Source organism: Lissotriton vulgaris, chromosome 3_1 (assembly GCF_964263255.1).
Source record: "Lissotriton vulgaris chromosome 3_1, aLisVul1.2, whole genome shotgun sequence".
In the NCBI taxonomy this organism is placed as follows: domain Eukaryota; kingdom Metazoa; phylum Chordata; class Amphibia; order Caudata; family Salamandridae; genus Lissotriton; species Lissotriton vulgaris.
The window spans coordinates 1,123,449,437-1,123,461,604 of NC_141689.1; the positions used below are offsets into that span (position 1 = coordinate 1,123,449,437).

General features: G+C 42.7%; 1 protein-coding gene across 1 annotated transcript in view; it reads right to left on the minus strand.

Moving 5' to 3' along the window:
* MTTP (microsomal triglyceride transfer protein) overlaps positions 1–12,168 on the minus strand; it is a 289,877-nt gene that overhangs the window by 124,279 nt on the left and 153,430 nt on the right. The window contains exons 4-5 of the mRNA XM_086961598.1: positions 3,670–3,777; positions 2,047–2,163 (exon numbers count right to left, since the gene is read on the minus strand). Of these exons, the coding sequence (XP_086817724.1) occupies positions 2,047–2,163; positions 3,670–3,777 (225 nt within the window). The remainder of the gene's footprint in view (positions 1–2,046; positions 2,164–3,669; positions 3,778–12,168) is intronic.

The following is a 12,168-nucleotide window of genomic DNA, read 5'->3' on the forward strand; positions in this document are numbered from 1 at the left end:
GTGGAGGAGCACTACTTCCCTGCTAAAAGAAGAAAACAAAAAGGATAATATAGGCATTTTATTATAAAATGTGTTTTGACTCATGTCGTCTGCTGTCAGGGCGAGTCTTCGGCGGGGCCAGGCAATCCTCTTGTGACAGGCATGGCAGGGGGAGGAGTGGTGGGCACGTTTAAGTGCACATGTCACTTTGGCCAGCCATCTTAGGCCGGCCAAATCTTCATCTGCCTCTAAGTTTCTCCAACCTAGCTGTGTTGCACAGCCAGGCTGGAGAAACATCACAGGCTCCCAGGCACTGTCAGAGGGGCAAACCAGGCCACTCAGAACAACCCTAGCGCTTCTCTTATGATGGAATGGCATCAGTATATGAGAGGAACACCTTGATTGGCATCCAGCAGCCTGCGCAGTGGGCAGCCGGAGTCAAGGATCGGGAGAGAGGAGCAAGATGGTGACCGTCGGAGCGGCATGTAAGTGCAATTTATTTTTCTGTATTGCATTTTTTTGTGTTCCCTCCACCCCGCCCTCCCGACCAAGCAATGCAGCAGCCGCCACTCTAGTGTTCCTGTTTCTTCAGTTTTCAATACCCCGCTCTCTATAGTCTCCAGCCCAGGCTAGCATTATGCCTGATCCCATGCCTGTGCCTATCCTGAAATCTGACATTAATCAAGAAAGAGGGAAGCAGCTATGAGTGGATGTTCCCCTAGACACAACGTGCAATGAAATCAAATGTTTTTTCACAACATTTCATGAAATTTGCCTGTATCTCAAATTAATATTTCATGCAATGGAATTCTCAAACAGTAACGCAAGAAGCGGGCAGGAAACTGATTGGAATAGTCGCTTGATAGAAACATTTTCTGTGCATTTCATTCACCCATGGCTGAAAAATACTCAAAAAAGGGCAACGTAAAATTTCAAGACATTTCAAAAACATCAAGCTATTCATAATTTTTTAAAACAACATCTGTATAATGAAACTTTGTGCCCAGGCCTAGACAGAGTGTGCTCTAGAATATCCGGGCTTAAGGAGAGTTACCAAGCGCTAGAAGGTTCATGGTAATTCCTGGGAAGATTGCAGCTTATTCAAAATCATACACAGCACCTTCCAATCACAAAGAAAGGCTGCTCAGGGAGTCAGTGTTGTTTTCAAAATCAATCAACTCTTATCTTATGTCAACTGTACTTTACTAACTGAAATATATGTCCCGTATTATTCCTTCAATATGCTACTAATTGTGATGACCATACCACCCATCGGCTACTTTGAGTACACACAAAGTCAATTACCTTTTTCAAAGCATGTACTGAGTGTATTCCATCGAGTGACTTTTTCACAAATTGTTTCCTCTGGCATTGTATTTGCATTTCATTGTGGTAACAGATGTTGTTTTCACGAAAATATATGATATAAAATACAATATTAAAAAATGCCTAAGTCCCCAAAATGCAAGTGGTTAGGAGAAAATGTCCCCATATTGTGCTTGGATGGTGAGGGCTCTGGGCGCGTAGCTGAGCTTAACCACTGTTGAAAGCTTTCTCACGCCTGTTGCGTGGACTGCCTCGGAGACACTCAGGGTCAGCCGCCTTGGAAAAACTCCATTGGCTGCCTATACAGGCCAGGATCCAATTCAAGGCGATGTGCATAGCCCAGAAAGCTATGTGGCTCGCAGGCCCTGCATTGATCTGCTCCCTAGTCACCCCCTACCACCCCCCAAGAATTCTACGCTCCAGTACCACCTTCCTGGCAGCAAATCGGAAAATTAAATGAGCTAGATGGGGGGGTGTTCGTTCTCTTGGAACGCCGCCTCCTGTTGGAACTCCATGCCCCTTACTCTACGTAGCGAACCTGACCTACTCAAGTTTCGCAAACTTCTGAAAACCTTCCTCTTCCGGTAACTTCACAGTTTGATGGCTGCCTCCACCCACCCGTCCTAAGCACTACGAGGCCTCAGGGTAGAAGTGCGCTCTATAAAACCCCATTTAATTTCATTTCATTTCATTTCAACTACCTTGATATATGCCACCAAATAGAAATTAACCGAACTGTACCTTATTGTGACTTGAAAATCCAGTCTTTGTTATTTTACAGGTGTCCAGGGTCTTCATCTTGGTAACTTGGTTTTGACGGGCCTGGTAGGTAACTTTGCAGTTACCAGAGACATCCTCCTGTAGAATTAGATAGATTTCGTATTCATTTAATAAAATGCTACTACCAGTGACTGCTAGCCTCTTTATTTAGGAAACCATTTAAAACATAAACAGATCAAAAGATGTCTCAAGGATGGCTTGCTCTTTGTAGGCTCGATTATGGGGTTATTTTACTGAGAATAACAGTTCTTGCGCTGGCAACTCCCATTACATGAATTCTGCCATACCACGTCATATTTCTATTTAATTTTATTTAAAGAAAAGCTTTTCTGGTGCCTTTGGTCTAGATTTTAGGGTGGGCCAACTCTGCTTCCCCGCGTGGTCTTTCTTAATATTTTGTGGCACCAAATCTGTATACTGGAGAGAGTACAGCGGGCTGCCCTCACTGAGGAGTCACCCCTGATGTGCCTACACGATCATTCCTTCTTTTTACGTGCGGAAACTCCACAGTCATAAAGATACTACTAGTAAAATGCCTTTGTGGATTGCAACCAATCGTAAGCAAACTCAAAAATGTAAGTTTACCATTGTGAATCAGGTCCACAATCTTCATTCACATTTGTCGTCTCTGGCACACTTGGAACTCAGAAGTGGAAAACTTTCCTGTTGCTGACTGAGAATCACCACATTTTTGTATTTTTGTTTAGGACTTGATAATTCACTCTGTGCTCCTGCCTCAGCCTCTTTTCATTATTCCCTTGCCTACTTTAGATACCGCTCTATGAAATCTGCCACCTTGATAACACAGTTAATACAACTGGTTTGGGGAGTAACTTCACAAGTGTTTCCAAGGTAAGAACTGCTAAACAAAAGGTTTGTGAATACCCACAGACGTACTACCTCCACATGACACACATGCTTTCTCATACCTAACCATGTCCTCCCATATTCTAACTACATTTTACGATTATTAAACCTGATGGATTTAAACCCCATTGCCCAGTGCCAAGGCACTCCTCAATAAGGGCTTATAGATATATATGACTAAGCCGGCGTCACACTGATGGATCTCCATTTTCACCCTTCACCACCAGCCAGCCTGTACCAACTTTAAAAAACATCTTCATGATCTATAAAGCTATCACAACGGGCACCCCATCTATTTTGCTGGTAAGCTCACCAACTCTGCTGGCTCTCGGCACACCTTCAGCCATGACTTCATTTCAATGGATACGTAGAAGTGTAATAGAGAAAAAACAAGACAGCATGCCTTCTACATTTAGGCACCCAGGAGACTGATCCATCCATCCTCCAAGTTAAGACAGAGCTGAAGAAACACACTTTTATTAATACTATGTACTTCAAAGTCACTGTCTACCTCAACTCCCAGAACCAAGCTCCCCTCCAATCACTCATTGACTGTGCCCTTGCCTTTGACTCTGAACAACACTCCACTTCCTTTTGCCCATGTTCACTTGGCACAAATGCCATATAAGTGCACCTAAGGTACAGTGGCATACTCAAAAACATTTGTAATTCAGATTCCAAAAGCATATTAGTATGCTGCAATGATAGTTGGCCTACCTCATTGGCGGACCCGGAGTTCAGTTGGATCTGGAAGAGGCTCACCAAACCTCTTTTGATATTTTTGATGATGCTGGGTTCATCTGGATATAAATAAAGGCTTTTCACCTGTGGAAACAGAATAATCAACTTTAAATTTCTGGCACTCTGATGGAAAATAGTGGCACGCTACATTGCACGCTACATTGCACATTGTATTTTTCTGAAAATTCTGACTATAGAAATCATGTGTGCAGGTGAATACCTACAGCTCACCAGACTTTAAATTCTTTAATTGCGTGATTAGTTAAAATCCTGGCAATAGGAAAAACACATTCAAAGCAGTCTAAAAAAATACTCTTAAATTACAAATAGTCATAATAAAAAGTCATTAAAACACATATGACCTTCCATTTCTGTGCAAGGTAAACAGTACTAGAAACGAACCAGAACATTTCAGTCAAACTGTTGTCGAAATCCACTCTCAATATCTTAAAGCGTAAAGTTGGTTTGCTCTATCGGTACTATGGTCCGCGTATGAAGGTTTAGGCAGAGTTTCATAATTCTGGCTTATGCAGCTTAATCTGTCTTTTGATGGTAGCCTACTTTGATCTGATTGTCAGTTAGTTATCTCATGGTGATAGCCACTCATCACCCATACCGACTTTGTGTACCCCCGTGTTTCATCCCATAGTACACAATTATCTGTGGGCATAACCCATTCTCTCCCATATGGAATCATAGATAGTAGATACCCTATGACTTTGTCTGGTATATCATCAATCAGCTAATGAACTTAAATCCTCCATCAGTGTTAATGTTTTCGTAATTGCCTATTTTTAACACTGCAACATAGCGGACCTCTGATGCATGTCCCCTTGAGCCGGTCCGTTTGTTTGTTTACATGGTGCAAGCCTCGTTCCGAATGCCGGCGTCCAGCTTGCGTGTCAAGCCTCGTTCTGGCTGACACTCAATCGTTGTACGCGCAGGCGCATTGACTGCTCTGCCTCCCAAGTAACGCGTGACAGAGTTCTTCACGCGACTACGCGAGGCTTGCTTCCCAAGCCTCGTTTTAATCCAAGCTCGCTATTGGACTGCGTCCCGACGCCTCCCCTTCTTAGCGCCGGGCTCGTCCCTCGCTCGTGATCCACGAGATCCAGCGGGGACAGCTAGGTGCCGAGAGGGTGCTGAGCGTTGCGGGCGTATGTACAAGCGACCAGACTTCAGTATAAGATAAGTTTGAGTGTGAGCTTCTGCCTACCATTCTTAATCTCCCCTCTGTGTGTGTGTCCATTTTTACCCTGACAGGGTGTGCCATTGTCGCTCCCACCCCCCCTCTGAATCTATGGGGCGTGGTTCACACTGAATACAAGTGAGGACTTGCCACCGTTTTTACTATTAGTGTGTCACCTTAAGCTCTCAATTTCACGGCCAGCAGGGCTGCGCATTAATTTTACGCAGTCTTGTTATAACTACATGCACCCTTCGGGTATTTTCCCCGATACCTTTTTCATAGGTAATGTTACTACTTTGGACAGCCTACTGGGCTGCCCACACGGCCGTACTTAGCACTGCAAGCCCACGTGGCATTTACCACTCCATTCTAAAAAGCGCCAGGTCACAATACCTTGGCCCTAGTTGAGGCCCCTTACCACCGTCTAAGGGCACAACTTCCATGTTATAACGTGATCTTCCCATACTGACCACGGCCATTGATAGGTCAGATAGCACGTACCACGCCACACCTAAAGTTGCATGGCAAAACCGTGATCATCAATGACCATCTGCTCATTTGTATGTTTCGTGTCTTGTCTGTCTGTCTGTCTTTTACCTACCTGCAGACTTTTGGGCTCCTCGCAACTGAGGCAAATCCCCAGCCTTTGGTTTGTATTTTCACGCACTTTTTTACACATAGTGCCACTGTTTTTAACTTTCACACCTACAGCAGGGTAGGCCTTAGCGCGCCTATACCTGTTGAGGTAACACCTACTGACTGGTCCTGACGAAAGCCCTGTAAACTCACACACTTTAAGGGCAGAAACATGTTGACCTTCCCCTAACAGGGAAACACCTGTATTTGTTGTGGATAGTTTCCCTGCACATAGTCTTAATTTTAATATGTCAAGTTGACCAGCGAATAAATGATTTTTTGGGACAACCTCTGACATTTTTAACTACACCTTCTTTTTCACACTCACTCTCACAACAACCCGCTCCGCAGTCTCCTGGCGTCGTAGCACACTCGGGAGGTACTCGATCTCCCGAGTGGACCCGATGATGAAGCATGTCACCACTAGGGTGAGTGAGGGTTTCTTGAAGAAATAATTTGTTTTTTCTAGAAAGTTAGCCCAGTGTATTGACCAACCACAGCTGGCCTCATACTATTACGTGCTATCCAGATCACACCCACGTCTCACTGACAGTCACTCTTCCTTTGTTTATTTATTAGTTGTTAGATTTAACCTGATTTTTGCTATATTAATAAATCGGACTAGCCGGCATGCTAGTTGAGTGTTGTTTCCGTCAAAGCTGGCTATTAGTGCTTGCTTGCATGTTCGTATTCCTCTTTGGTTCAACCGTGGTTTTAACGAAAGTCTTCTCTCATTATTTAAAGCTGAGCAACTGCACAGTATATGCAGGACGTCCTCTTTAAAATTGCCACCTGTTCTGCAGTTTATTTTTGTTTCAATACGTTCACCAGACAGTACAGCTGACCAAGGAAAATTCTAAAATGGATATAAAACTATGGTAGTACTTATCTGTAATATTTCCACAACAGTGCAATCCTTCCACCTGGCCTGATGGCAGCAGCAAGCTCACATCTGCCTTAAGGGCAGTGCCCAACTTGTACCCACCCGGAGGGCCGTGCAAAGCAGCTAGTATGTCTTTTATGGAGCAGGCAGTTACCTACCTGCACTACAGTGGCCTCATGGTACAGAAATGGGGCACACAGTGCCCAGGGCATTATATGTAATTAAGGCCATGGAGTCACATTATTTAAAGAGCACACTGGTCCTGTTTGTGCAGCGGTAGACCTCTAAACAAGATGCGCTGGATACAAACAGGGATAGTGCTATTCCAGAAAATGCGCTGCTCCCAGGGCAGTCATGAACTCTTGTCGCCCTAAGGCAGTTCATTATTGAAAAGCAGTGTGGTGACTGAAGCCATCACTCCACTTTCACAGTGAAGGCAACACCTCATTTACTTCACAAAGTGGCTTGGAAGTTTGGGCTGGACTGTTTCCATGAGGCACAGGGTCAAGACTGATTTCCATATGGCCAGGTCTAAACTGGGGTGGTATGGTGAGCAAAAGAATGATGGATTTAACCCAGATCTTTTGACTGTATTCCCTCCATCAATTGTGGGTCTTTTACTCACAAAGTGGGCAGAGCTCCCTCTGCAGGTAGGTGGAGTGAGTTACTTTGTGGGATACAATCACAGTCTTCCTAAACATGTTGGACCCTTAAAAGACATCAACCAGAAATCTCTGATGGGTTTAGTCCTAGTCTTTGGCTTACTCTCCCAATGATGTCACGTAGTGTAACGTGTCCAGAGGAAATTACCCTACTGGAGAAACACATAGAGGCTCATGTATGTGTGCCCAAGAGGACCCAGGAGTTTCTAGAAATGGTAAGGGGAGCACTCATTCTCCAAATTAGGTTTCATGCTTCATCATGGAGCTGTCTTCTCTGTCAGAAAGGATTATGGTGAAAAATGGACTCCCCAATTACAGGGAGTACTCTATGTGGGGGATAGTGCGAGATAAAGAATTAAGGCCTAAAATCTCTCAGACCCTCTTCCAAAAGGTAATACTTTATTACTGGAGCGCCCAGTAGAAAGTTACAATGGGATGAACATGTATAAGAGTGTTAATCCTCCAGGATGATGTAGGTCAACATATTTCAGCCATTGTGCTGCTCCAATACTGGCCCCCAGCCTTCACAAGAACCAGAATCCCTTAAGTCTATCAATAATCATTCATACAGGACACTGCAATCACACCTTATACATTCATGTGGTAAGTGCAGACTTTACTTACATCTTTGCATCGAATCCTTGAAATTTGCAGTGACAATATTAGAGTGAATTATTGCCCCAAGAGAAACACCAGAGGGGTTCCTTGTAGTCACACAATCATCAAAGGGTTTCACTTGGCTGATACTTATTGTGCCGTGCTTGTCTTTGAAATATCCGGTCCTACTGCCCTTACGGAGCCAGAGTTTAGTAGACTGCTTCCTGTCTTGGACAATGCAAGTGATGCTTCTCTTTGGGAACTACACTTCCCTGGCACTGGGGCTTCCTCAATGTCTTCCTCATTTCTTCCTTCAACCTCATCCTCATTCTTCTCTCAAAGACACGGTAGCTGGTGGACTTCCTCCAAGGCTCAGAGGGAAATGTGATAATCTTCCTTCTTTGACTGTTTGTTCAGCTTAATTCCCCTTTGCTTGCACATGCACCTCAGTTCTCCCATATTAAGGCTCTCCACTTAGGCCAGATTCACCTTCGTGTTCCCAAAAACTTTGGGTGCAACAGATTCTATTTAGACCAAAAGCCAAATAAAAAATTCATATTTTTGCTGTCAATTTCAAATTAAATCACTGTGTGGTACTGCCAAGCAGAAGACCTGGATCCTACTACTATACACCTGTACACCAATGTTAGATATCAGATTCTAATTTGGGTTGGTGACTGCCTACTTCGAGTAATAATGACAACCCTTATCAGGGTGAATTAAAGTCACCAAATTAACCTTAGCTCAACCCTTTGGTAGCTAAGTCACAAAATAGAAAGGCATAACTTAGGGCAATGTGTAAAATATTTATGCAGCAACAAAACTGTAATAAAAAAATGCAAAACAATACAAATCCCCAAGTGAAATAGAAAAATATAGCAAAATTGAATACACAAAATGACAAAAACAAAATGAGCAAACCAGAAAAACAATTTTTAAAATTTGTAAGTAGAAATAGCACTAAAAAGCACAATGCACCAATGATAGTCAAGGGACGTGAAAGACCGGGACCTAGGTGTAATTTGAGGTGGACTGCGATGTAGCACTAGGCAGCTACACCAACCAAGCTTCTCTGGGTCAAAAATGTTACCTTCTGGCTTATTCCTACTTCTAAGCCCCTCAGATGATATGGGGAGTCACTTAGAGACTCACAGGATGCCAGCAGAAGCCAACAGCAGAGTCCAGTCCAGGTCCAGTTGCCACTGGCCAGCTGGGTATTTCCAGGAAAAGACCTCTTGTAGCTTATTGTATCCCTATAGCTTGAACAGGAGGTCCGTTTTATGACCGATGGAGTTCATGGAGAACAAGAAGGGCAAGGTAAAGTCCTTCAGGGCTCCTCTCAGGTCACAGATAGCAGGTTCATCCCTCTTCTGATCTTCCACAGGTCCAGGAAGTGTTCTGAGGTGGGTGCTTGGACATACCATATTTATAAGTTACTAACACCTTTCAGAAAAGAGGACATTTCCCTACTGGACGGAGACTTAGAAGCCCATGTACATGTGTTTAAGAGGACCCAAAGGTGTCAAAAAACTGTAAGGTGAGGTCTCACACACCAACCAAGGGGGCAGGGCTTCATCATGGGGTTGTCTTGTGTGTTGAAAATGATTATAGTGATGAATGAGCTCCCTGATTACAGGGAGTACTTTGAATGGGTTAGTGCAGGTTCCAAAGTTACAGCCAGGAGGGCCCTTGATATGGACAAATGGGGCGAGGATGCATAGAATGCATTGTGATATTGTTTTATGATGCAAAGTAAGAGTGCTCCTTCACATTGTCTTCAAGTTGCAGGTAATACACCTATCAAGTGGAAAACATGGTTTATATATTTTATCAAATATTTAAGTGCCATTTGGGGTGATAGATATTGCCCAGAAAGGAAAAAGTTTCTGTTGGAACATAATCTGTGGCTTTGAAGAGCAGGCAATTTATGAACATTTGCCACCTTTTCAACTGTCAGAAGAGGAAGATACGTGAGATGAGTATCAGGAAGCAGTCAAGCATACACAGTGTGGCAGGCACCATGGGCTGCCCACCACAGGGTGTACGATTATCCCCACCCGTCCCTTTTTTGCTATGGGAGTCCGAGCGAATCGAGTCCGTCACCATACAGGTGCATCGTACTAGTTCGGTCGGACTCTCACAGTGCGATTCGCTAGGAAAGCCCTCGAGTTGTACAGAGAGCTTTCCGAGCTTTCCTAGCGAGCTCAGAATCGAGCCCATAGTAGTAAACTTAGATGTGTGAGGATCTCCCCATAGAAAAGATAGGAGAGGTGGAGTTTTACACTTGCAGGTTTGTGGATATAATTTCATAGTTCTTTGGGAGTATTCTTGTAGTACTACTAAATGCATTACAAAATGCAGTTTGTGAATAGGCTCTAAATAATTTAAGCAGTATGTAGCAAGAGGGGTGGTGTAACCATGTATTATAGGGAATAAAGTGCCTCCTGCTGCATGTTTTGAGGATATTTCAAGCCTCCTAGGAGTTCAATGACCTTGTAAAGGATCTCACCTTATAGCCTTGTTCTTCTATATTGCAATGGAACTCCTTTATTTCTTACAATATTCTTATACTGTATGGCAGGGGGTACTTCATCCCATATATAATACAGGGGGCTTTGCAATCCCAGTATAAATGCATGTTTTTAAATGTTGTGAAATTGGCGACTTGTGATGCACTCAGTCGCCGATTATATAGAAAAGGCACAAGAACTTGATTGTAATAAGCTATTGCAGTCGAGTTCTGATGTAACAATGCCTGCTGCCAGAGCCAGCAGCCGAGGTGAAAGGCAGGTCAGGTCAAGGGGTGTAGCTTGGCCATTAAGACTGGAGGTGTGGGATTCAGATTTTCCAACAAATACACTGCCATGTAATGTTAAAATACATAATACGACAAGCAGGACGTATGAGAGTGACTTAAGAGGCAGTGGAATGGGAGGGAATGCGGTTTGGTAGGAGTACTAAGTGAGAGAAAACACAACATTTTGTAAAATAACCAAAATGTTTAAGACTTTCTAAACAGAAAGAGAAGGAGAATGTGTGTACGTTTTTGTTTGTGAGTTTATAAAATTCTGACATTCTGAATTCTTACTATAACCGTACCCAACAATTTACCAGAAAATACATTTATTAGGGGGGTATAACACCCCAAACACCCTCCATAAAGCTACGTCCCTGGTCAGGTCACAATCACAATTTAAATAGCTGTTTAAGTAACCTTTGGTTCTTCCGCTGTTTTTCAGTGACAAGTAGAAAGAACATGTTTATTTTTTGCACTCCTTAGATAAATATAGGAAAGTTAAAATTAGAATCTTTCTAAAAATTTGAGTTATTGCATTTTTTTTTAACTGATGTATTGAACTGTTTCTAATATTTTATATGTAACAGGTTTTCAATGTGTTTAGTTTTACAAAGAAAGTATTATTTTTGTTCTTTATGTTTGCAAACACGGTCTCTCTTCTTTATGAAAGAGTTACGCACCAATGTTTAAGTGGTGTGTGGGAAAAGGTAATGATATGACCATGTTTTATGTAGGATAAAGTACCCTCTGGGGTACGTGATAAGGATACTGCAAGTCACTTCAGAGTTACATAACCTTATGAAGGAACTAAGCCTTCGGTCTCGTTCTTCTATATGGTTATGGAACTCCTCAGTGACTTGAAATATCCTTATAGTGTAAGGCAGGGGGTACTTTGTCCCTTATACATGTACAGAAGCAATTGTGCAATATAAAGGGAAAAAATGAAATGTGTATGATTTGCCCAGATTCTGTGGAAGTTTTATTTCTGAAAAAGATTCCGATGCAGATTGATTGATTGATAGATAGTCAGGAGCAACACAGTGAGTTTCTCAAGATTACAGTGAGCATCAACAAGCTGCTGGAACTTCATCTCTTGAAGCCCAAAACCTGGTTTGCCTGTCCATTTTCCATTCTGCCCGGCCCACAAATGCTGCAGCAAGTTATTTCAGTGTCCACTGTTCACCTTGTCTTTTTTATTAGTCTCATAGTTTTCAAATTAGCAGCAAATCTGTCTCTTGCATAGGGCATGAATGCTATGTCTTACGCACAATCTCTTTCAGCAGGTTTCTTTTTCTCTCATCCATGGAGTCTTCTTCTTTTTCTCTCTCCTTGATTTTTATCTTCTTTCGCTGAGTTTTGTACTTAGACTTTCATATCCACTATCTCATTGATTACCTCAATAAACCTTGAATTTTGATCTAAAGGTGGGGTTCTTCATTGCAACTGTAATCGTCTGTAAGTGCCTGGTTAGTAGCCCATGCCATGATTAGCATATTCAGTTAGTCCTGGCCTTTTAGCTAAAAGTACCTCCATGCTTCCAACCTTGGCCTTTGGAAACTTTGAAAAAACGCGTAGATAAAGATCTCTGCTATTGTGAATTCTTTTAAGGATGCATTTTTGTAAAAAGTGAACAGAAATAGTTCATTTTTCTCCATGTCTGGGATAAAGTGAAACACAAAGTCCTGTAAGTAACAGGTAGTTTCTAATTGTT